A 25,566-nucleotide genomic window follows, 5' to 3' on the forward strand; every position below is an offset into this window, starting at 1 on the left:
AAAACATTTATCTTTTCACACACTTTCCTTGGCTGAACAATGACACAGCCTTAATCTACCTTATGCATCTCTCTTTTTTATAGAAAAGGTCTTCATATGAATGATTTCCTTTTATTTATTTCATACAATCTGGGCATGATGGGTCATAAATGCACTGATTTTTGCAGCCACGGCCACTATCTCTATGTGACATAAAAAGGGGATCGGTTAGATGCTGTTTTGTCACATGTCCTGAGGCTGATTTCACAATTATAGTGTTTTTTGAGAATGTTACATTTGGGACTTCTACAGTTAAGACAGTTCTACAAGCTCCTGTGTCTCAAAACATTTTTAACAGCACACCTTTCACATATATTACAACTGCTGGTTTGGCTTTTGACTTTTTTCCACATATAACTCTTTTTGCAAAGCGGTTTTTAAAGCATTTATTGAATCAGGGGTGCATTTGCCTTGCCAAGCTGGACAATATTTTTTATGTGGATTTCTCCACCTTTTTGCACTGACTATTCCTGCATTTGAACAGTTTTTTTCAAGTTTTTCTTCATCTATTGTTAATTTTACTTTAGTTTTAGAGTTACCCATTTTGAACTAATTACGTCAGAACTGTGACACCTTCTTTGGCATGAAAAAGTGAGAATGGGTTTTCGATAACAGCCTTCTACTCTCTCACTAATTGAGAGAGCGGTTATCGATTTTACGTGATGAAGCACAACCCTTTTTTTCCACCTTTACCAATACGTGAGTGTTCACAGGAAAACAGTTTGAGAAGTGGTTCAACCGCGTATTGGGTCGTAAAAACAACTCACTCCTCACAAACAAAGCGCGTTTCTATGATTTTTATTGAGATTTTCCGTAGGCCTATTTATTTGTGTAACACCTTCACCTTCAGCCACTCTTCTTGAGTGACCGGAAACCTGTTCCGTTACAGCCACTCCCAGAGCGACCGGAACTTTTAATAGCGATTTTTCTAGAATTTCGCTCTTGCCTGTCGTCTTCCTAGTCCCGCATGGACACTGAGATCTGTTGGCGTACCTAGGTTTACACACTACTTAAAGGAAAATCTCAATATCAACGTATTTTAGCGCTTGATGGAATGCAGTGTTTCATATTCACCTCTACTGTGGCGCTGCGTTTTTGGATCCGGTGCTCATCGGGTCCTGGAGCCGTGAAGGCCGAACGCTGACCGGAGATCGAATTCACGTGTCCGGGTTTTTCGTTTTACTGATCAGATTTCTTCCAGCGCAGGCGTCACGACGTCAGGATCCGATGGAGACCGTCTGTGGGAAAACTGGACGTTAAAAATAACAGTCAGTTCTCCAGCTACGAAGGACCAATTAAATGTCAAGGGGTTGACAATTATTCAAACACAGTAAGAGAGAAATGAGACACTGGCAGACCGACTCAGAGTTTCAAAGACGTGCGCACGGGTGAGAGTCTCTGAGCAGACTAACACACCGAGCACCGTTTACTCGCTTTATTTATAAGGCAAAATGGGTTACATAGTACTTCCTCTTTCAACTGAAGAGGGGAGAGCTCAGGCATTGTCTTAGCTATCTAACTTCTGCACACAAACTGAAAAACAACGACACAGCAGTATTCATGCTTATCTGACATCGCAGACACTGAAGTAAAGAATGCATGTATATCCTGTCTTTGTCAAACATCTCACACACTTAAGCAAGGAATACATTGTGTTCTTTTCAACAGTAAGCTTTACCGTGTGAAAATATATAAACACTTGATTATAAGGCATACTTGTTTCTACTTGATTATACTTTAATGATTTAACTAAAATAAAAATTCTTTTAACACATTTCCTGTTTTTCAAGCTTACTTATCAGCATGTGTGTGTGTTCTGTATGTGTGTGTGTGTGTGTGTGTGTGTGTGTGTGTGTGTGTACGTGACAGGATGTAATGGCATGTGATACAAAAATATATGAACATTTTAATACATTTGAAAGCTTTATAACGGAGGTATCTTTTAATAATAGACATCTGCAGTTTAAACTTAAAAGTTACTTCTATCATTCCCTGCTGTTGTTCAAATATTTTGCATCTTATCAACTTCTAGTCACTTGCGGGTACATTTTCAACTAGAGTGTCATTTAACAAAGTTAAATGTTCAACATTATAAATTCTTTTTCCTTATTTATATGTCGTCCTCTTCTTCCTCAGAGTCTGTGTCACTTTCATTGTTTTCAAGGAGCATCATAGTCTCTGGTGGGGATGTGACATGGGGAGTTATGGCTGTTGCGATAAGTCTGTTTATCAGTGCTCTGATACAAGGTATGCAACAGCATCCGCACAAGGTGAGTATGGCTGCGAATACTGCTACGGATACCAGGATTGATGACACCAAACTCCGATATTTCCCAAACATGTCCATCCAGTTGTCCCACGTGGAAGTGTCAACTCCAGAATGCTCCTTCATTTTCTCGTTCAGAGTCTTCAGGCCTTGTAGGGCTCTGGTCAGACTTCCATCAGCTGCTGTGTTGTTTAGGGATGAAGGTACAACATTGCTCTCCGAACATCGAACACACCCCATTCTTCTCGCTCAGTAGCATGTCCAGCGCAATTCTGTTCTGGAAAGACATCAGTGATGTAGCTCTCAGTTGCTCAGCTACTGCATGGAGGCCCGATTGTGTCAGGTTTCCTAGGCGTTGCACATTGTAATGGACGTAGTTTATGCGGTCCACGTTCTTGTTGATTGTGCACCACCAACATATTGAAGATTCAAAACCGGCAGCCACTTGGTCCACCAGTTTGTATTCATCTGGTACTCCTCGGGGAATTCCTATGGCATCGACGTAAGTTGGATCTGGTCCAGGTTGTACTGGTGCCGATCTCTTCTTTCGGCCCTCCAGTTTCAGTTGTCCTGCTGTTATGGTGATGTCAGTGGCTGAGAGTTTGATGACTTGGACGGGCAGCAACAGTGACACCAGTCCAGTTTCCGGGCAGGCGGTCGTGCAGTTGTGGGTCCCCGCACCACCACCAGACATCGGCTCTGCTCTCTGGTTTGAATGAGGGGTCCACTTCTGTACTGGTTAGACAGCTTGATGCATTAAGGCTTCCCAGCCTCTCTCCTGGACCTGTCATATTTATGCAGGTGTGGTTTGTTGGTGTCACGTCTCGTGAGAAGATGGGTTTTCTCCTTTCTTGTTTGGTGATGGGGAAAATTCTGTCCCATTTTGTGCAGTTTGAGTTTCCAATGTTGGTACAGTTCATGACAGCTGTCAGGCAATCTTCTCCTATAGGTGCAGGTACCACTCTCAGTATTGGTCTTGGTCCTAGGCAGACCATGCAGTCATCACTAGCATCTTGAGCTGCTTGTTTTGCCAGCAACGGCCAGTTGTTTGTGTGTCCTGTGATACCTGTGGTTATTCGGAACCAGTTGTCTGATTTCAGTTTTGGTCCTACTATCATCACTGCTGTCATGGTTGTTGATAGTGGGCCTTTGGTCAAAACAGGAGTTGTGTCTGTAGAAGAGGGGCTCGTTGAGGTGTTTACTTCCTTCATTATGTTGTTACATATTGACAGGAAATGATGTGGGTCCTTTCCACTCTTGTATATGAACAGGGTTAGATGATAGCAACTTGAGTCTCCTGCCAGCGTTTCACTGAGCGTGCTGGATTTTTTAGTTGTTGGAACCAGGTGGGTTCTTTTCTGTGAACTTGGTGGTTTCTCCAGCAGTGGGTTGCTTTCTGTGTTGAAGTTCAGTATCAAATGATCATTTGCTTGAGTCAAGTCCAGTTGTTTTGAAAGATTTTTTGCAGACCCTTGTAGTTTACCTTCTTTGTATGGTATCCAATCGTTTCCAGTATAAGTGAAAACGGTGTCCCAGCCTGGGTTATTGCCATCCGAACTGGATAGGTACCAGTTGTAGCCTTTCCAGTCACTGGCTTTGTATCCTCCAATGTAAAATGAGTTCAGGGGTATCTATACTGTGGAGGTGAAGCTTGTTTTGTTGTAACATAGGTAGAGGTCTGTTATTGTCTTCGCTTTCGTTGCTGCGGTTTCATTGCAGGGGTTGAATCCTTGTGTGTGGTGGATAGCCAACAGGCCCAAAAGTATGGGCAGCATCATGTCGGTCGTCCTAGGTTTCTAGAGTTACAATGGTTGACGTGAGCGTTCCTCTTCTCGACCCCTGGCCACCCCTAAAATCTCCAATGAGTAGACCTTGGCCAGAGAGGTGGGTTCTTAAGTATTGCTACCTGATCGCCCTACCCCCCACCAAGCGAACACCAGAGATCTAGTGGAGGCTGGAGTCTATGCTTATGCTCACTGGTCTTGGGTAGGTGCCTTTAGATGGGCTCCACCCTCTTTGTGTGGCTTTGATGGATCCACGAAGGTCGTTCAGCAATCTTGCATGCCGTGGGCGTGGTGAATAGGACCTGGTAGGGGCCTTCCTACCTAGGAGAACTCCAGTTTTTCCTTTGGAGTACTTTGATCAGGATCCAATCACCTGGCTTCAACCTGGAAGAGACTGGAGAAGAATCACTCGGCAGTTGATTGTTCAGTATTATTTCTTTATTCTCTAACAGCTTTGTCATCCATTCTGCTAATGTTGTTTCTCTTATTGATTTATCTATTGGCTCACTGGTAACAGGGAGGGGGAAGGGTCGCCCATGTACTATCTCAAAAGGTGTTAGTTTGTTTGAGCCCTGTGTTAGTCTCATCCACATTTTAACTAAACCTATGCACTCAGGCCATGGGCGGCCAGTTTCCTCCATACATTTTCTTAGCCTTTGTTTGATCGTGCCATTTGTTCTTTCTACCAATCCTGCGCTCTGTGGGTGGTAGGAACAATGGTGTTTTATGCTGAAACCTAAAGCTTCAGAGACTTTTGATATTACTTCATTCACAAAGTGTGTGCCATTGTCAGATCTTATTAGGCTTGGTATTCCGTATGTTGGAATATAGTGATTGCACAGACATTTTGCTACTGTTATTGCGTCAGCCTTTTTCACTGAATAGATCTCAGGCCATTTTGAAAATACATCTATTATTACTAGTGCGTACTCTAGTTGTTGGTGCTTGTGTAGTTGGATAAAATCCATGTGTATGGTATGAAAAGGGTGAGGTGGAGTGGGGAAATGACCTCTTTTGGGCCTTAGATTCCCTTGGGCATTGTGTTTTTGACATATCATGCATGTTCTAACATACTCTTTTGCTGAAGTTTCAAAATTTTTTGTGTAGAATTGTTTAGAGAGTATATCTACCATCCCTGCTGTTGACACGTGGGTATTACCGTGTGTCACTAACGCTGCAGTTTTATGCAGGGACTTCGGCAAAATCGGTTTGCCATGACATGTCATGATATCATCCTTTAATGTTGCTCCTTCCTTTAACCACGAGGTTTTTTCATTTTGTGATGCGGCCTTTTGTTCGTCTATCAGTACTGTTATGGGTATTAAAGGAGAGGAAGTTAATGCGAGAACTTCTGTTTTTTCTGCCTGCTGCTTCCTTTGCGGTTTCATCTGCAAAATTGTTCCCTCTAGTAATGGCTGAATTATCTTTCTGATGTGCAGCGCATTTGCATAGAGCTAGGTGTTTTGGCAACATAATTACTTCTAAAAGCTTTTTCAAAAGTTCACCATGTTGTACTGGGGTCCCTGTGGATGTTACCATTCCTCTGTTCTGCCAAATTTTAGCAAAATGGTGTACTGCGGCAAAGACATACTGGCTGTCTGTGTGGGTGTTTACATCCTTATCTTTGTGTATTTCACAGGCTCTGATTACCGCTATTAGCTCGGCACTTTGTGCTGAGTATGAGTAGGTTAATGGCTGTGCTTCAATGACTGTATCTATTGTTGTCACAGCATAACCTACACAGTTTCGGCCAGTGTTGTCTTTACTTGCGGACCCATCTACAAAAATATCTAAAAAGAATGGTTGTGGTGTGCTATATATATCGGCACGTGGTTTCGTTTCCTCATCTAGCTTGTGAAGGCAGCTATGTGAGTCACCATCTATTTCTGCAGGAAGCAATGTGCTTGGGTTAAGCTGGCCACACTTCTCTATGGTGATGTGCGATTGTGATAGCAAAATACCTACGTATGATAATTGTCTTGCATGTGTCAGATATGATAAGTTTGCTTGCAACAGGATTGAGGTGACTGCATGTGGTACTTTGACTATTAAAGGATGTCCCAAAATAATATCTGCTGACTTTTTTACTGCTTCTGCTGCTGCTGCACAAGCCTGTACGCAGGTGGGGAGACCAGAGGCTACACAGTCAAGTTTGCAGGAATAAAATGCCAATGGTCGTTGTTTATCCCCAAAGGCTTGTGTCAGTACAGCTTTCATATATCCAGAGCTGCCATCCACATGTAAATAAAATGGTTTGTCATAGTCTGGCAATGCTAGGACAGTGCTGGTTTGTAATGCTGATTTCAGATCATGAAATGATTTTTCAGCGTCAGGTGTCCATGTCAGTTTGTCTCTTAAGGCTAGATTTTTCCCATATATTAAGTCTTGTAGGGGTTGGACTCTGAGAGCATATTCTGGAATCCAGCTTCTGCAAAAGTTACAGAGACCGAGGAAACTCATCATTTGCTGCTTTGTTAGTGGTTTTGGGGCTTCTTGTACTGCTGTTTTTCGGCTGTCTAACAGTTTGCGGCCTTGTCCTGTCAGTTCATGACCTAGATATATGACCTTTGACTGCCACAGTTGTAACTTATGTTGTGAAACTTTGTGACCCTGCTGTGCTAGGTGATATAGCACGGTGAGGGTGTTTGCCTTGCAGTCTGCCTGCGTGTTTCCGGTCACCAGAATATCATCTACGTATAGTAGGAACTTTCCTGGAGCAGGCAGAGTGCAGGTAGACATTGAGTGCTTAAGAGCTTCCGCATATAGTGTTGGACTATTTTGAAAACCTTGTGGTAAGCGTGTGTATGTGTATTTCTGGTTATCAAACGTGAAGCCAAATAGCCCTTGTGACTCTGGGTGCAGGGGCACGGAAAAGAATGCATTAGAAAGATCTATGACTGAGAACCATTTTTCTCTGGGTGACACTTGGTTCAATATTGTATGTGGATTCGCCACAACAGGAGGTATTTGTTCTGTAATGTCATTAATTGCTCTTAAGTCGTGAACAAGTCTATATTTCCCTGTGTTTGCTTTTTTCACTGGAAATATAGGTGTGTTACACGTTGTTTTATTTGTTTTTATTAAGAGGCCTATTGTTAAAATACTGCACGCTTTTTCTTCTCTATAGATGCAACATTACATTTTCACTTAAGGCATGTTTAAATAATTTCTTGTTTCTCAAAGAATTCACACATTTCACTCATCTTACATATTTCAACTTTAAAGTTAAAGTTTTCTTATTTCATCTCTCTCTCTATATATATATATTTAAACTTTGAATTGCTCACAGTTTACAGCTCTAAAACTGGGCATTGCCACAAATTTGTTTCCAAACCAACAAAATAAAATAATCAAATAAAACAAAAAACAAAAACAAAACATACATGAGTCAGGACACAAAAAGAAAAATGCTGCTACTGAAACAGAGCAGAAGTGTGAGGGAAAACTGAGCTCACATTCTATCACTCATACAAATAGCAAGCTGTTCTTCATTGCGCATATTTGTGTTCTTAGCCCGGTTTAATCAGTCTCTATGCATTAATCTCCACGAGCTTGTCCTTGTAAGGTTAATGCATTTTCTGCTTGTCCAGGTCTGTTTTGCTCCTGAAGAAACACAACTAAGACATTTTCATTATTATCCTGAGTACTTAAACTACCCGTTTCCCTCTCTCTGGTCAGAAATACCAACTTATGTTATGTGTATAAGTGTAAGAAGGTCTTCATTACTTTTCCCATGCATGTTAATGTTCAGTGAGTGTAAGCTGCTTTCTTCATTGCCTCTGCATGTTATAATCAGGTGTAATTCATGCATCTTTTCACTGATTTCTTAATTCAAAACCATCCCACTTCTGATTCTTTCCAAAAATAGTCTCACATGTAACACTTTGTGTATGTGTGTTTTCTATTCATTGATAGACTGCTCCCTGTGCAGCTTCCGCTCGGAAACAAATAAATAAAAACGTTTAACTCGCTCATTAGCTTAGTAGTGTCCACATATTTAAATCAGCTTCTCAATCTTGTAGCTTTAGCTATTATCTACAGGGTTTGACTTATTAGTTGTCATTATAAATGTGCTCTACATCTCAGTAATATTTATCTAGGATAAATGACAGATTTTCAAGCAGGTTAAGTGCCTCTATGCACCTAATTGGTTTAGATATCGCCTTTATTTTCTTCATCTCATATGCCATTATACTGAGTTTGAGCAAACCTTAAGCTTGATGCAGACTACTTCATAACAATTATCCATCTCACATCATACTGACTAGGATATTTCTTGTCATTAATATTATATTTTTATTAATATTATCATCTTTTTCTTTCTATATAATGACAACAGTATATTACAACATTTATCAGTGTAAATCACTATACTACTACTGAGCCAATTTAATAGTTTAGGATCATCTTACTCAGCAAACAGATAATTTAGAATTCATCCAATCTGTACAAATTTGCTTTTTCTCTGAACAGGTTTGTGCCTACTTTTTAGACTGGTCTTCTGTTTGCCTCATCTCAGATCCAACCTTCAGTCACATTCATTCTCTCTGTTGCCTGTCGAACCAAGTAATTTATTATTATTTTTGTTTCTATATTTTATTTTGTATCCATCAAGGGCTCTGGGTGGGCTGCAGTCCCACCCGTCATCCAGGCTGGAGACATTTACCTTTTCACACACTTTCCTTGGCTGAACAATGACACAGCCTTAATCTACCTTATGCATCTCTCTTTTTATAGAAAAGGTTTTCATGTGAATGATTTCCTTTTATTTATTTTATACAATCTGGGTATGATCGTCATGCCAACTATATTTCATTGTTTAGTTCTGTTTGTAAAGTTCCTCTTAAAACAGTTACTGCAGAGGGACTGCAAACCATTTGGGTTCAGCGGGTGGCTTCTTAGCCTGTTTGTTCTGCTTTTCTTTTCTTTTTTCCTCGCGCCTTTTACTCTCCTCTACCGTTAGTTCAGGTTTTGTGGGTTTGTTTCCCATGCTTTTATTTTATTAATACTGCCACACACACACTGTGAGACTTCTTGGTACTAGAGTCAGAGGAGGTTATTAAGGCAGCCTTCTACCCTGAGCTAAACCCAGGGCGGCCTCAATTTTACGCGTTGAAGCGCAACCTTCCCTCTTTCTCACCAATTGGTGCTCACAGGAAAACAGAAGAGTAGTACAGAGACCTGGAGTCTCTATTCAAACATGTACTTACTCTTTACACACACATACATTGCGCGTTTAAACGAAAACCTGCTTTTAATCGACACTCTTTTTCGTAGTCAAGTTTTTAGCGGGGGCAGGTCCACACAGGACATGCAATCCCGTCTTATAGGTTACTTTCTAACCTTCGGTCCACACAGGACCTCTCTTAGTATCCACACAGGATTCTCTTATTATCCACACAGGATTCTACGGTTGTGAGTGTCGTTCTAAAGTCGATTTATTCTAAACGCATGATGTTCATGACTGTGTTATATTCACCTTCAAAGTAGCGCTGTGTTCTTTCCCGGTGTAATCGAGTCCTGCCGCCGTGAAGCCTGTCTAAAACACTGGCCAGTAGACGAATTTTACGACTCTGGGCTTTCCTCGTCTTCCTGGAAGCGAGCGTTTGCAGTGCAGGCGATCACAACGTCAGGATCCGATGACTCCGTCTGTGGACAGTTAGATGATATAATAATATCAGTCAAAATCTCCGGCTCGGAGGACCAATTAAATGTCAGTGGTGTGTGACATTTTTAAATACGATGAAGGAATACAAGACAGTCAAAAGGAGTTTTATAGAGCTACGTGCACGGGTGAGTGATCGAGTGATACTCACAACCGAGGCATTGCAGTCAGATTTATTTATACCAAGAGACAGTTGCGTAGCATTTCCTGTTTTTCAAGCTTACTTATCAGCATGTGTGTGTGTTCTGTGTGTGTGTGTGTGTGTGTGTGTGTGTACGTGACAGGATGTAATGGCATGTGATACAAAAATATATGAACATTTTAATACATTTGAAAGCTTTATAACGGAGGTATCTTTTAATAATAGACATCTGCAGTTTAAACTTAAAAGTTACTTCTATCAGTGGAGTTTTCATGTTCTCGTGTTTGCGTGAGTTCCCTCCGGGTAGTTTGCACTTGTGTTTAGAAGTGCTTGTGTGAATGAGGCCTGTTGTATAGAGCACTTTGAGAACTCCAGGAAGGTAGAAAAGCACTATATAAGAATCAGTCCATTTACTACATGTCAGCAAAGTTTCATCTCCAACCACTGCAATATTATTTGTTAGGATCACTGTTCCCTCCGGGTACTCCGGCTTCCTTCCACCGTCCAAGTCATGCAGTTTGTGGGGATAGGTTAATTGATTAATCCAAATTGCCCATAGATGGGAATCTGTGAGTGAATGTGAGCGCGAATGGTTGTCTGTCCCTATGTGTTAGCCCTCTGACAGACTGGCGACCTGTCAAGGGTGTACCCCGCCTCTCGCCCTATGATGGCTGGTATAGGCTCCAGCACCGCCCGCGACCATGAAAAGGATAAGCAGAAGCGAATGGATGGAAGTATTTTGAACTGTAATTCATTAATGACATTTAATAAACTATTTAATGATGACTAATTGATTAATTATTGATGATTAATTTACCCTCCACATGATTTAACCTCTATAGAGATTATATTTACAGTTTTTCTCAAATGCTAAAACACATTTCACAAACGTTACCACCAGGTCCCCCAATGTCCAAACACAACACCCTTCTCTAAAGCTACATAAACACAACCACACCTTCCCACTGCAAAACTCAAACTCCCACACCAAGAGAGCAGCTCGAAGCTGTCAAAACTGTAAACACTATACACAGCATTACACACTACAGCAAAAAAATTGAAAACACAATGCTCAATTTGTGAGAAGGTTCTTTGGTTCATAACTGCCAATGCATAGTCTTATAAACTGTACAGTAACGGATCGTCATAGAACCCTGCAGAGGATTAGGCATTTAGATTTGTGAGTTTCACATGAAGACTATAAATCTATAAAAACACCCTGCATGTACGTGCACTACTGTAACACAACTCAATGCAAAAACAGAATCTATCGCACACAACAGTACTCTCGGAAACATGATCAGAGTGTGAAGTCTTTTTTATTGTCTACACGGTCTTTTTACAGTATTACACACAGTCACTGTGCGGCATCATGTCGCCGAGCTGCATTGGGCCACATCACCTCATCCACATCACAGGCTATATTGTCCCTTGCTAGGCACCGCGGGAAAAACGCCCTGGAATGGCGAATCCATCCCTGGAAGGCCTCCACTGGGATGTCAGCACAGGCCAGCTCCATTGCCCGTATGAGGTTCTCTCTTGTGTATGGCTGTCTGTCATACACCTTCCATCTCCATGATGAGAAGAACTCCTCTATAGGGTTCAGGAAAGGGGAGTAGGGTGGCAGACAGACGTTTAAAAAGCGGTCACTGTTGGTGGTGAACCACTCTCTGATTTGGTGTGTTTTGTGGAAGCGGACGTTGTCCCAAATGATCACATACATGTGATGTGCTAGCCTAGGATGGTGTTGTTGACGGTCCAGGAGGATGTCTTTTAGCTCCTCTAGGAAGGTGAGGAGACGTTGGGTGTTGTAAGACCCAAGGACAGCATGCCGGTGGACGAGCCCCTCCATACCCATAGCTGCACAAAGAGTAATATTACCCCCCCGTTGGCCAGGAACCTCAGTGATGGCTCTTTGGCCAATGATGTTACGGCCTCTTCGCCTTCGTTTCTGGAGGTTGAAGCCAGCCTCATCCAGGAAGAGGTACTCATGGGGTCTGGCCATCACGTCCAACTGCATTATCCTCTGTGAACATGGAAAAGCGTACAGGTGTTCAGAACGGTCAATCAGGTAGCACAGTATTGTCCAGAAGTAATGTAGGCCACTAAGCAACACAGTATGTCCACTAACTGTACTGTGGACATGGATGTATACGTACTTGCACATACTCGTAACGTTGTTCTATGTGTCGCGCAGAGTTGCGCTCAAAGGGAACCCTGTAGACCTGTTTCATCCTCATCTGTTGGCGCCGGAGAACTCGGTCTATTGTGGACACGCTGACAGCATCAATGTTCTCAAAGTTTACATTATCTGCAATGACTTTGTCTCTGATCTCTCGGAGTCTAATGCAGTTGTTCTCACGGACCATATCTGCAATGAGGGTTTCTTGTGCCGCTGTGAATATGGCAACCCTCCCACCTCTATGTGGCAATCTTTCAGCTCTAAAGAAAGAAACGTGTTGTCAATTGACTGATTTATATGTAAAACTACATGTAAAGTAACAGACCACTTTCACAGGCCTGTAAAACTGTAGTGTGACAAAGAAAGCAATAGCGTACTATACCTGTTGTGTTGTCTAAATGCCTTGATAATGGTGGCCACGGTGAACCTACTCAGGTTTGGATGTACTCTTCGTCCCGCTTCAGCCATTGTCATGCCATGGACAATGACATGATCAATTACTGTTGCTCGCATATCATCTGTTATGATGGTGCGAGGTTGTCTTCTTCTCCCACCTGGACCTTCTCCTCTCTCTTGTTGGCCTCCTTCTCTTCCTCCTCTACTCCGAACTCCTCTTCTTCTTCTTAGGCCTTCACCTCTTCCTCATTGGCCTGCTCCTCTTCTTCCAGGGCCAGCTCTTCTCCCTCCTCTGCATCAAATTCCTCTTCCCCTGACTCTGCCTTCATCCATTGTGTTTGTTTGGAACCTTCAGCATACTGTGCACTCTGAACTTGCTTTTACATGTGGGTACAGCATTAGCAACAAGTGTCTTCAATTTTGAGTCATTGTGTGTAGTGACTGACGCCAGGTGTGTTCCCTGTGTTCAAAGATTGGTGACTGTGGCAAGCATTTTGCATCACATGGGCTTTCATTTGAGAATATGAGCAGAGTTGTTTTGCAACATGTGTTTTAGCAAGGAAACATGTGTTTAGATTTATGAGTACAGAAGGTTGTGTTTTGTGAATTGTGTCTTCATGTGACATGTGTTTATGGTACTGGAATATGGTGGCTACATTTAGTAAATGTGTTTAGACTACTGGTCATTTGGGTTACAGGATTGGCTTTTGTGTTTTAACATTTGAGAAAAACTGTAATCTAGATCATATATTTTTCAAAGGTTCAGACCAGAAAGTTTAAAATTATTATTTTTCTCATTATTATCTCTTCAGATTGAGTGTCTGTAATCTCTCAGAGGGAAGCTGTGAAACTCTGTCTTCACTACTCAGCTCCCAGCCCTCTAGTTTGAGACAGCTTGACCTGAGTAACAATGACCTGAAGGACTCTGGAGTGAAAGTTTTGTCTTCTGGACTGAAAAGTCCATATTGTGAACTGGAAACACTCAGGTCAGCGTTCTTAAAATGTTCAGTAGATGAGGTTTAGAGGTTTACAATCTAAGGTTTAGAGTGACTAATGGCTATTTTTAACTCCTGTTTCATCTTTGGCTGCAATTTCCTGTTTGCATTTAGCTATTTTTCTCTTCTCTAAGAGTATTTGTCATGTCTGCAGGCTGTCAGGCTGCCTGATCACAGAGGAAGGTTGCAAGTCTCTGGTCTCAGCTTTTAGCTCCAGTTCTTCCCATCTGAAAGAGCTGGACCTGAGCTACAACAACCCAGGAGAGGCAGGAGTGAAGATGCTTGAGCAGCTAAGACTGGACACTCTGAGGTATGTAGATGGCCGTTACAGCCACAAACAGTGTGTAAAAGATGAGGAAACTGGCTCTGTCTGATTACTTAATGCTGGAAACCAGTGTTATTTGAACAATCACACAGATAGGAACATTTTTCCCATTCTGGTCTAACATGGGGTCTCAAAGATCAAAATCTCTGTCAGCAACAACTGTGCAACCTGTTCAAACTGATCTCTGGAAAGGAACTGACATTTTCACTCTCTTTATTTATATTAAGTTTTATCTGTGTGCATAGACCATGTCCAGGACATGTTTAGCCTGGCCCAGCATGAACTAGAATTAGGAGGAAGTTGTTTCCCCGGCTTAGAAAAACATATTAGTAAAAATAAATGGATTATTAGGTCACTTAACTTAACTGGCCATCTACTAAAATGGGCTATTTTGCACTGCTAGTTTGCTGCTTCTGAGCGTTTCCTACTGAAACTTGTTTGTGCTAAAATATCAAATTGATCTTCTGGACTTTGTGATAATAGTTAGTAGAAAACAACAGAAAAATAGAATGCAGTCAAAGTGAATTAACTTTGGTCGATCAACCTTGAAATTCAAATTATAATAAGAAATAATCATTCCAACAGAAAGAAGAGATTAAGAAACAAAGGGATGGAGCTGGTGGAGGAAACTGGGTCACTGGTTGGGTGTTAGGCCCAGACTAGTGGGTGTTTTTGACTGTAAAGTGGATGTAGTATTAACAACCACTGGTCCTGTTACCCTGCAGCCTGCACTGCAGGATATGTGTTGCAGCACTGAGCTCCAGAAAGAGCCTTCATGGTGGCCCTGCAGCCAACCAGCACTTCAGTCAAATGCTGTCAAAATTGGTCCCAGAGACACTGTTAGCTGTAACCATCAATGACCAAAAATTGTGTAATTGTATTCAGGGTTTCCCTGTATTATTGTTTGATATCATTTCTGAATAAATAAATCAAGATGACAAGCATTTAAATGGACTTATGTTAGTATAAATATACAAAAACAAAGATAATTTTCCTGTTAGGAGAACAAGAAATAAATATATTCATCACATGCATCAAATCACAACCTCCTCTTACAAGAGTGAAACATTGTGATTGGTTGATGCTGTTTCCATCATTTGTTTGTTTACCTTGAACAAATTTGCCCTACAGAGCATTTAATAATAAGAAGGATTATTAATAATTGTCTTTCTCTCCTGCTTTTGGTGGAGTGAAACAATAACTCCTATCTCCAGAGGTCCACAGGTCCACTGGCACCGGGTCCTAACTTCACCCATGTCTGCACCCTCAGACATCCCACTGTGGAGGCATCCTCGCCTGGACCAGTGGCTGCCCTTGTGAGACAGACTTTATGGTCACAAACAGCCCTAATGTGAGAATGAAGGCTCCTTTACATAGAAAGCAGTATGTGGTGTGATGACCGCTGCATTAGCTCAAAATATGTGATGCACTGGCTGCTGCACTCTACCTGTACTGAATCAGTTTTTGTGCCCAGTCCCAGTCTTTACATTTAATATGCATCCACTCCCTCACAGCATGAATGTCACAGTGTGTTGAACCTTGACTGTGGCACATGTCAATGCTCCCTGGACATCGTGCGTAATAAAGGAGATTAAATGTGATGTGATTATGAGTTTTGCTCTTTTGAAGTTGAAACATTTATGTGTCAAAATGTTGGACTGTTCCTTTATCAGTGTGTAACAGTGTGTGTATGAGAGCCATGTAATGTCCATGTGTGCATGCTGACTGTGCTGCTCTGACCCCCCTCCTCCTTTCAGGGTGGAGCCTGCTGGAGTCCGATGGTTGAGACCAGGTCTGAGGAAGTGTAAGTGTGTTTTTAATGGGATTCATGAAAACAAAGCAGCACACATTCAACCATCTTCATCATGTCAGGAGTCATCATCAAAGGGTCAATCAATGAACAGATGATGGATCAATAACTGCAGCTGGATTGTGTTTGTTCTCTCCATCAGATTCCTGTCAACTCAAAATCGACACAAACACAATACACACAAAGCTCCAACTGTCTGACAACAACAGGAAGGTGACACATACAAGGTTTCAGTCATATCCTGATCATCCAGACAGATTTGGTGGTGATTATCATCAGCTGCTGTGTAGAGAAGATCTGAAAGGTCGCTGTTACTGGGAGGTCAAGTGGACAAGAGGGGCTTGGATATCAGTGAGTTACAGAGGAATCAAAAGAAAAGGAAGGAGTGATGAATGTGTTTTTGGTAGAAATGATCAGTCCTGGAGTCTTTGCTGTTCTGATCATTATTTCTCTGTGTGGCACAATAACAGGGGTACACTAATCTCCTCCTCCTCCTCCTCCTCCTCTGTCTCTAACAGAGTAGCAGTGTATGTGGACTGTCCTGCTGGCACTCTGTCCTTCTACAGAGTCTCCTCTGACTCTCTGATCCACCTCCACACCTTCCACACCACATTCACTGAACCTCTTTATCCTGGATTTGGATTCTGGGCTCGAAAAGGTGTAGACTTATATGGCCGTCCTTTCAAAAGACTATTATTTCGCTCTGGGTCAGTGACTCTGTGTAGTTAGTCTTACCTGTTAGAGAAATAGTTCAGTCTGTACATGTCTGGGTCTTTCACTCAGAAACACATGATGAGATTCATGGATTCAGTCAGTTGATGTTTTAAACTAAATGAGTCACAAATTATTATTCAACACAAGTTTGGTGAGCAGCAGGGCTCATCCTGATTTTTGTTTTTGTGCATTATAATGATGAAATAACTTTGTCATGTCTGTGGTGGCCTTTGGAGAATTAAATCATCCTTTAGAAACTAGATATAAATGTCATATTTTCCAACATTGATATTTTTCTGTGTTTCAGACGACAATGAGAAGATAAAGAACAGTCTGTAAATCACAAGTTATCAATTCAAATGATTATTAAAGCCACAAGAGAAGCTTCCTGTTATTTGTACCACTCACCTGGTCATGTGATCCAGCTGTGCAGCCAATCATAACTGCCATCACTTTCTACTTTGATATTTCCATGGTGAATGGACTGATTCTTGTTTAACACGTTCATACTCTGATGGATGCATCGGAGAGGGTTAGTGTCTTGCTCAAGGACACTTTGTGTGCCAGCTGGAGCAGTCAGGGATTGAACCACCAACCTTCTGATCATTAGATGCCTTGCTCTGTCTCCTGAGCTACAGCCATCATCAAAGCTCTTTCTTAAATCCTCTCTGAGAGGAGCTCAAACACGAGGAAGAGACGAAAGTGAGGGAAGAGAGTGGACTCATTAGTAAAATGGAAAACAGCCAGCGTTGATGTTTAAGACAAGTGAGGTAACAGAAACACTATATATGGCAGCGGTCACCATGGCAACATCAATGTCAGTTGCTACGTATTGTATTGATCCTGATCTGTGAGCCTCATATCAGGATATGCTGTTGTTTGTATTTGTTTTCATTGTTACCATTTTTGTGTCTTTTTTTTAACAAACTACTTTTATCTTGCCATCGTTTGTCAGAGAGTCAAAGTAAATTTGGTTCATCTTCGTACAATAAAAACATTTCTTCATCTTAATTATTGTGTGTGCAGAGTTGTAGTTACTCACAGTGACCACTGGAGGCGTGTGATCCTGATAGTTTCCCTGGAACCGTCCAGTTCATCCACATTACAGTTTTTCTCAAATGTTAAAACACAAAAGCCAATCCTGTAACCCAAATGACCAGTAGTCTAAACACATTTACTAAATGTAGCCACCATATTCCAGTACCATAAACACATGTCACATGAAGACACAATTCACAAAACACAACCCTCTGTACCCATAAATCTAAACACATTTTTCCTTGCTAAAACACATGTTGCAAAACAACTCTGCTCATATTCTCAAATGAAAGCCCATGTGATGCAAAATGCTTGCCACAGTCACCAATCTTTGAACACAGGGAACACACCTGGCGTCAGTCACTACACACAACGGCTCAAAATTGAAGACACCTGTTGCTAATGATGTGACTCCACCTATAAAAGCATAGTTTGGTGAAGATGCCAAACAATCACAATGGATGAAGGCATTCGAGCGCGCGGAAGGAGAAGAGCTGCAGGCCAAAGAGGAAGAGGGGTTGAGATCAGAGGAGGAAGAGGTGAAGGCCTAAGAAGAAGAAGAGGAGTTCGGAGTAGAGGAGGAAGAGAAGGAGGCCAACAAGAGAGAGGAGAAGGTCCAGGTGGGAGAAGAAGACAACCTCGCACCATCATAACAGATGATATGCGAGCAACAGTAATTGATCATGTCATTGTCCATGGCATGACAATGGCTGAAGCGGGACGAAGAGTACATCCAAACCTGAGTAGGTTCACCGTGGCCACCATTATCAAGGCATTTAGACAACACAACAGGTATAGTACGCTATTGCTTTCTTTGTCACACTACAGTTTTACAGGCCTGTGAAAGTGGTCTGTTACTTTACATGTAGTTTTACATATAAATCAGTCAATTGACAACACGTTTCTTTCTTTAGAGCTGAAAGATTGCCACATAGAGGTGGGAGGGTTGCCATATTCACAGCGGCACAAGAAACCCTCATTGCAGATATGGTCCGTGAGAACAACTGCATTAGACTCCGAGAGATCAGAGACAAAGTCATTGCAGATAATGTAAACTTTGAGAACATTGATGCTGTCAGCGTGTCCACAATAGACCGAGTTCTCCGGCGCCAACAGATGAGGATGAAACAGGTCTACAGGGTTCCCTTTGAGCGCAACTCTGCGCGACACATAGAACAACGTTACGAGTATGTGCAAGTACGTATACATCCATGTCCACAGTACAGTTAGTGGACATACTGTGTTGCTTAGTGGCCTACATTACTTCTGGACAATACTGTGCTACCTGATTGACCGTTCTGAACACCTGTACGCTTTTCCATGTTCACAGAGGATAATGCAGTTGGACGTGATGGCCAGACCCCATGAGTACCTCTTCCTGGATGAGGCTGGCTTCAACCTCCAGAAACGAAGGCGAAGAGGCCGTAACATCATTGGCCAAAGAGCCATCACTGAGGTTCCTGGCCAACGGGGGGGTAATATTACTCTTTGTGCAGCTATGGGTATGGAGGGGCTCGTCCACCGGCATGCTGTCCTTGGGTCTTACAACACCCAACGTCTCCTCACCTTCCTAGAGGAGCTAAAAGACATCCTCCTGGACCGTCAACAACACCATCCTAGGCTAGCACATCACATGTATGTGATCATTTGGGACAACGTCCGCTTCCACAAAACACACCAAATCAGAGAGTGGTTCACCACCAACAGTGACCGCTTTTTAAACGTCTGTCTGCCACCCTACTCCCCTTTCCTGAACCCTATAGAGGAGTTCTTCTCATCATGGAGATGGAAGGTGTATGACAGACAGCCATACACAAGAGAGAACCTCATACGGGCAATGGAGCTGGCCTGTGCTGACATCCCAGTGGAGGCCTTCCAGGGATGGATTCGCCATTCCAGGGCGTTTTTCCCGCGGTGCCTAGCAAGGGACAATATAGCCTGTGATGTGGATGAGGTGATGTGGCCCAATGCAGCTCGGCGACATGATGCCGCACAGTGACTGTGTGTAATACTGTAAAAAGACCGTGTAGACAATAAAAAAGACTTCACACTCTGATCATGTTTCCGAGAGTGCTGTTGTGTGCGATAGATTCTGTTTTTGCATTGAGTTGTGTTACAGTAGTGCACGTACATGCAGGGTGCTTTTATAGATTTATAGTCTTCATGTGAAACTCACAAATCTAAATGCCTAATCCTCTGCAGGGTTCTATGACGATCCGTTACTGTACAGTTTATAAGAATATGCATTGGCAGTTATGAACCAAAGAATCTTCTCACAAATTGAGCATTGTGTTTTCAATTTTTTTGCTGTAGTGTGTAATGCTGTGTATAGTGTTTACAGTTTTGACAGCTTCGAGCTGCTCTCTTGGTGTGGGAGTTTGAGTTTTGCAGTGGGAAGGTGTGGTTGTGTTTATGTAGCTTTAGAGAAGGGTGTTGTGTTTGGACATTGGGGGACCTGGTGGTAACGTTTGTGAAATGTGTTTTAGCATTTGAGAAAAACTGTAATGAAGCTGTTGGTGATTAACGCTCATCTGTACAACTTTAACAACAATATCAAACTTTTAATCGCTCTACAAACAGTTTGTCTGATGTGTAAACTGTGTCTTAAAGGATCAAAGTAAATGTCACATTGAAAGCAGATTTCACTGTAATGTCCTCTGTTTGAAATATTCCAAATATAATCTGGCTTGGTAATGATTTACTCGTATATTGTCCACGCAGACTAAAGCAGTAGGAGATGAGATGGAAACAATTAGAAGAATCTTTACTCTTTAATGTCACAAATTCCTCTTTGTATGTAACATAACAACATACATGATACAGCTGCAGCAACTGAGGCGAGGAGAGAGGCAGCAACAAGAAAACTGGAAGAAGGAGACCAACAACACCACCTGTGGAAATCTTTCCCCAATCAAGCGTCATCATATCAGCATTTCATCAAAAGCACACATGCTCCGACCTGACAATGCAGAGCTGTGGCAAAATCATTGAATCATTTATGAAACAAATGAGTGCATCAAAAATAAGAGTGGAGCTGCAATGAAAGAGAAGTGAACTTTCTTCAGTCAACACAAAGTTTTCCCTGACAGGTGACATTTAATTAAAGTGACTTTATTACCACACACACATTCAGAGGCAGTCTACAGGAGCAGAGCTGCAGCTATTCAGCAAATGTCTCCCTGCAATCCTCACTGCAACACCTACATGTGAAAATGAAACCACCTCTACTGTTCACACATGAAACGTCGTGTGAAGAACCAGTTTTCCTCAGATCTCTGTTTTAGTAACTCTGAAGTCTGAACTTTTGATTTCTGCATCCTGTTTGTACTGATAACTGTCAGTGGATGATTTTGATCCCAAAGAAATCTTTAACACACATGTAGTGATGGGACGTGTGCACTGAAACAATGGTTAGGAAACAGAAACCGCCTGAGAATCTGCTCATGTTTAAGTTTTCTTCTTTACAAACATTTTCTATGGCTGTTCCCAGTATGACCAGTGATACAAAGCATGGGAAATGGGGATTAGTTCATTCAGACAAATACACTTTTTAAAATGTAAAAATAAAGAAATGAATCAATAAAATAAAAAGTCAAAGAAATAAAAAATAAGGGTCTGAGGCGTCTGTCTCACTGTATCCATGGCAACAATTTACTTTCTGTTCCTTCATATCAGAACCACATCTTTGAAATCAAAACATTTAAGATTCAAATTCAACCACAGATGTGTTCAATGAAATATTCAATGAAGCAGTGCAATGTTTTTATCACTATCCAAGTTTGAACTCTAAGTAGAAGATTTAAAAAAGCAACACACACACACACACACACACACACACACCTACACACACACACACTCACACTCACACTCACACACACACACACACACACACACACACTCACACACACACACACACACACACACACACACACACACAGTCAGACATGATTTAGGTGATGATAACATAACGACTGCACATACCTGTGGGATGATTCATGTCCTTTTTCTTACTCTATGCAATGATGAACTTCTTGCTTCAGGACCTTCTTGATGAATTTGTTTTCTAATCCAATCTAAACCAGTTTTCTACCTGATCTGTGTGTTTGAAGTAAAATGTGTTGCTTCAAATGTAAAAGTTAAACAGACAGAAAGCATCAACGTGGACTTCAATCAGTGTTTTGTGTTCATACAGGTCAGCTGTTGCACACAGAGGTCCTGGATTTACACTGTGCCCTGGTTCCTGTGTTCCTGTATGTAGTTTAGTCTAAAGTGGATCCTCCTCATGTACAGACTGAATTATCTGTTCAACAATCAGCATTTCTGATTCATGGATTTCATTTGTTTTTGCTAGTTTTGACTGAGATTTCAACATATCTGTGGTGGCATCTGTTCAGTGTTATGGAAGTTTTACAGCACTAATCTCACTTCACTCTGTAACATAACAGTGAACAATATTACTATTAGAAAGATTATTAGAGAAACCACAATCAGATGATCCCCTATGAGGTGTCCTTGGTTATAGTGTGAAGTCATCTGAGGGGAGAGAAGAAAGAAACACTTCAGTGTTAATGAAAAAGTCATCAGTCTTCTTATGGGAAGAGACCTCCACCAGACCAAGACAGGTAACCATCCAACACGTTCTCATCCCAAAACCTAACATACCGATGCCATGTGACAAATCGATGCCATGTGACAAATCGATGCCATATGACAAATTGATGCTACGTGACTATTAAATTCCGTTCTTTTGAATCTTTTGGTGACAGAGAAAGACTTCCGACTCAGAGTGGTCAAGTTCAAAAAATGATCTTTATTGTACATTGTACGGAGACCTGTAGCCACTAACACACGCTCAGGTCTGAAAGCATTAGAAGCCAGAATGGGTATACATAGTTCTGCTATAGGTTGCACACAGACACACACAGTTTCCATCAAAACAACTCCTTCTGCTCTGACTAATGTGTGTGTGTGTTACTTAGTTCTGCTTTTTCTGTCTGGTTTCCTGTATTTTATTACAGTTTTTGCCCGTTGCTTGAACACATTTTGCAAAACGTCGCTCATTGTGCCAAAACTCTACACACAAGTAAACACGACACAACACTGGGAAATATACCATACACATCTGTGCCAAAATGAAACTCCACTCCCAAAACCTAAACTCTGCTGTCAAAACCTGACATTCCTCTGTCAAAATGTAACTCTGTTGACAAAATGACACATACTTGCATCATATGCAAACACTTACAGATCAGGGGGAACACACTAGTCTACTTTATATAAAGCACTGCAGTCTTTGATTTCCATTGTGTATTCAGAAGGCACATTTACAGGAGACACATTTTCAAACAACCAAAAAGCAAATAGACCTACTCAATATTGTACATTGCAGCACCATGAATTCAGATGAAGCAAAAAAAAAGAACAAAAACAAAAAACCCATAATACAGTAATAGAAAAAACACTATACTGTAAACAAAAAATCATGACAATTGTGCATACGTGGGCTCATGGATCCCGCCGTCTGTTGGGGTCTGGCCACAGGACCTCATCAACATCGCAAGCAATGTCTTCTCCCACTAGGCACCGTGCAATACCCTGTACACTTGATATGGTAACTGTAGAACAGTACTATAAAAACCATCTGAGTAGAGTAGAAGGCAGTGAGATGAAGACAGACCTGTTTTCTAGTCGGAATTTTCTTATTGCAGATGCCACTGTGAAGCGGCTTAGATGTGGGTGGACTCTCTGCCCAGCTTCCCTCATAGTCAGGCCGTGGTTGATGACATGGTCCACCAAAGTTGCTCTTATATCATCAGAAATATGGGTCCGTGCATGGCCTCTTTGACCTCCTCCTCCTCTTCCTCTTGCTCTCCCTCCATCCATGCTTGCAAAGTTCTTGACATGGCTAAACTGAGGGCTTTTTGTGGTTGGCTAGTTGGTGTTCAGTTTTGCAAGTAAGTGCCTTCAGGTGTATATTTGAGTGGTTGCAATTACCCGATGTGTTTTGTATTTTGGATACATGTGTTTTCCAAATGGCACCCTGAAATTTCATTTTTGAACGAAGTGTCTTATGTATGAAATAGAGTGTAGTATGCAGGACCATGTGTGTTGCATAAAGGAGTAAGTGTGTTGCATAATTGCAACCAGAGTGCAAAGCAGCACTTTTGTTTAAGGTATGGGTACATGTGTTTGAGGTATGGTAACAAAAGCTTCAAGTTGTGTTACTTTAGTCTGAGCATGGGTTTATAGTGTTCAAGCAATGGGCAAAAACTGTAATACGCCTCTGCAGCTCTGCACTAAACTTCCTGTTTTTAACCTCCCCTTACTAAAGTCTCTGTTGCTAGGCGACCTGTCACCCTCTGACCTCTCTCACAGACTTTATTGCAAAGTATAAAAACAATCTAATCAGAAAATAAGCACTAAGAATATATATTTATTTCGTAACAGTCTCCCCCTTTTTAGCTCATTTTATGAGTTAACCTAATGAACTGACTCCCTCAATAACTACTGTGAACTAAACACAGATATAATTAACTTTGTCCTGGTAAAAAGGTCCAACGTTACTTTTGTCAGTCTATGGAAACGATCTCTACACAGTGAAACGTTTCCTCTTTTAAACATTTCCTCCTGGTTTCTAAGCGCACACTTACAGTTCACTTCATTTGTCCCTTCGCCCCCTTTAACGGGTGGAGCATATCCGGTCTGAACACTGTGTTTGGGCAACTGACATAAAAATCATACAAACTATTACTAAAGCTAATCCTCCCATTACCCTTCATTACTTTGTGCTCACATTATAGCCTCTGTCTAACAAGCTTTTAATGTTCTTTTCAATCTGAACAGCACATTTTCTGAGAGGTTTCTCTGCTCTGTGCTTCTTTTGGGTGCCCCTCCTCTTGGGTCCTGGATTCTCACCAACCCCTTCGTGGTTTTACTGTGGTTCTGGAATCTTCTCCTGTAAAGGACAGAAAAGGAAAACACCTCTCTCTGCTGCGCCTCAATAATCTCATATGTTCATCAGTTCTTCTCTTGATTATTCAAAGTTGCTTCAAACCATCATACTCTCTAATCAAAAGGATTAGCCTAATTATTATTTCTGTGTGTAAGCGTGTTTGCATTCACCCCTAAGCACTCTGAGTCCTTTTCCTACCATATTTCAATCCAGACAGTCACGCTGAGCGAAGCTTATGACCTTCACAAGACTGAGTGGCAACTCCTATCAGTGTAATTGCAATGTGTGTATGAAAAATGATTATAAGCGCTTATTCTAGTAAAAGAAATCATAAAGAAAACAAACGTTTTCAATCAGTTAAGCTTAAGCATAAAAGCAATTACTTATGCCTAAGTTTTACCGTAGCTAAATGATCAAACACACAAAAAGTCACACACTGATCATATAATCCATTGTTTCAAATCAGACCTAAAACTCCCTCTTTTGACTCATCTTCATGTGTCAAACAAAAGCACAACTAGAAAACTAAAAGAAAAAGGTTCATCATATCATTTCTCAGGAAACCTCAGCGATTCTCCTCTCGAGTATATTTGCTCCGGGCCTGCAAACCTGTGTTTAAATAATAAAATCAGTTTAATTATCATGTTCGATCTTTTCAGCTCCTGGCTCCACCCAGAGCCTGCATCCCCAGAAGGACCTAGAAACAAAACCTGTATATTAGCATCAACTTCACATTTAAACTCAGTTCCCCCCCCCCCCCCCCCCCCCGTCCTTCCCTCACTGTGATCCACTCTGTGCTATAAGAAACTAAACTTAAAACACAACAGTTATCAGTCATGTGCTTCATACAAAATCTGCATATGTTTTAGTTTCACGTTGATCCTCTGAGTGTCATGGTACTTCTTTTAATTTGACTTTATCAAATCGAACCAAAATAGGTTTGCTGTCTTTACTTTGCTCGTTTTCCTCCAGCACCACCTCGTATCACCTGCCCTTTCCCTTGGACCAGTGTTTGTTATTCCATAACTGGATCTGGAATGTGACAAGTCCACCAATCCCCTATATAACTCCTACATTTGGCTTTGGTTCTATTTTCCTTCTATAAAATGTCATTGACTTCTACAGCGGCCTGCTTTGGTTAATGGTAACATCAGTAATATCAAACATTTTCTCCCCTTCAGCATTTGGCATTTTCCCAACAATATAATGTGATACCATCATCTAAACCCAGTCAATAAAACAACATTTTCTTAAAGCA

The 25,566-nt window shown here is 41.5% G+C and overlaps 2 protein-coding genes and 2 long non-coding RNA genes across 4 annotated transcripts; 3 read left to right on the forward strand and 1 right to left on the reverse strand.

The window, feature by feature from the left end:
• Positions 1–10,747: 10,747 nt before the first annotated feature.
• LOC120727333 lies at positions 10,748–12,702 on the reverse strand. Its single transcript, XM_040021553.1, has 2 exons — positions 12,056–12,702; positions 10,748–11,922 (listed from the first exon to the last, which is right to left on the reverse strand). The coding sequence occupies exons 1-2, from the start codon at positions 12,263–12,265 to the stop codon at positions 11,254–11,256; spliced, it is 879 nt and encodes a 292-aa protein (XP_039877487.1). The 5' UTR covers positions 12,266–12,702; the 3' UTR covers positions 10,748–11,253.
• Positions 12,703–13,251: 549 nt separating this feature from the next.
• Positions 13,252–15,597, forward strand: LOC120727338. The gene is made up of 3 exons (XR_005694497.1): positions 13,252–13,460; positions 13,624–13,779; positions 15,552–15,597. It is a non-coding gene; the product is annotated as an uncharacterized LOC120727338 (long non-coding RNA).
• A 239-nt stretch (positions 15,598–15,836) lies between these two features.
• LOC120727339 lies at positions 15,837–17,053 on the forward strand. The gene is made up of 2 exons (XR_005694498.1): positions 15,837–15,955; positions 16,123–17,053. It is a non-coding gene; the product is annotated as an uncharacterized LOC120727339 (long non-coding RNA).
• A 363-nt stretch (positions 17,054–17,416) lies between these two features.
• On the forward strand, positions 17,417–19,625 carry LOC120727334. Its single transcript, XM_040021554.1, has 2 exons — positions 17,417–18,553; positions 18,687–19,625. Exons 1-2 carry the CDS (start codon positions 18,344–18,346, stop codon positions 19,353–19,355), a joined length of 879 nt encoding a protein of 292 aa, XP_039877488.1. The 5' UTR covers positions 17,417–18,343; the 3' UTR covers positions 19,356–19,625.
• The last annotated feature ends 5,941 nt before the right edge of the window (positions 19,626–25,566 follow it).

This window comes from Simochromis diagramma, unplaced genomic scaffold, assembly GCF_900408965.1.
Source record: "Simochromis diagramma unplaced genomic scaffold, fSimDia1.1 OVJJ01000127.1, whole genome shotgun sequence".
NCBI classification, from domain to species: domain Eukaryota; kingdom Metazoa; phylum Chordata; class Actinopteri; order Cichliformes; family Cichlidae; genus Simochromis; species Simochromis diagramma.

What these genes read in the sequence shown, in the direction of transcription:
- LOC120727333 (XM_040021553.1), bottom strand. Translation starts at nt 12,265, where the DNA reads ATGGTCCGTGAGAACAACTGCATTAGACTCCGAGAGATCAGAGACAAA. An exon ending in AACGTTACGAGTATGTGCAA is followed by an intron (nt 11,923 to 12,055) that starts GTACGTATACAT and finishes CCATGTTCACAG; the next exon opens with AGGATAATGCAGTTGGACGT.
- LOC120727334 (XM_040021554.1), top strand. Translation starts at nt 18,344, where the DNA reads ATGGTCCGTGAGAACAACTGCATTAGACTCCGAGAGATCAGAGACAAA. An exon ending in AACGTTACGAGTATGTGCAA is followed by an intron (nt 18,554 to 18,686) that starts GTACGTATACAT and finishes CCATGTTCACAG; the next exon opens with AGGATAATGCAGTTGGACGT.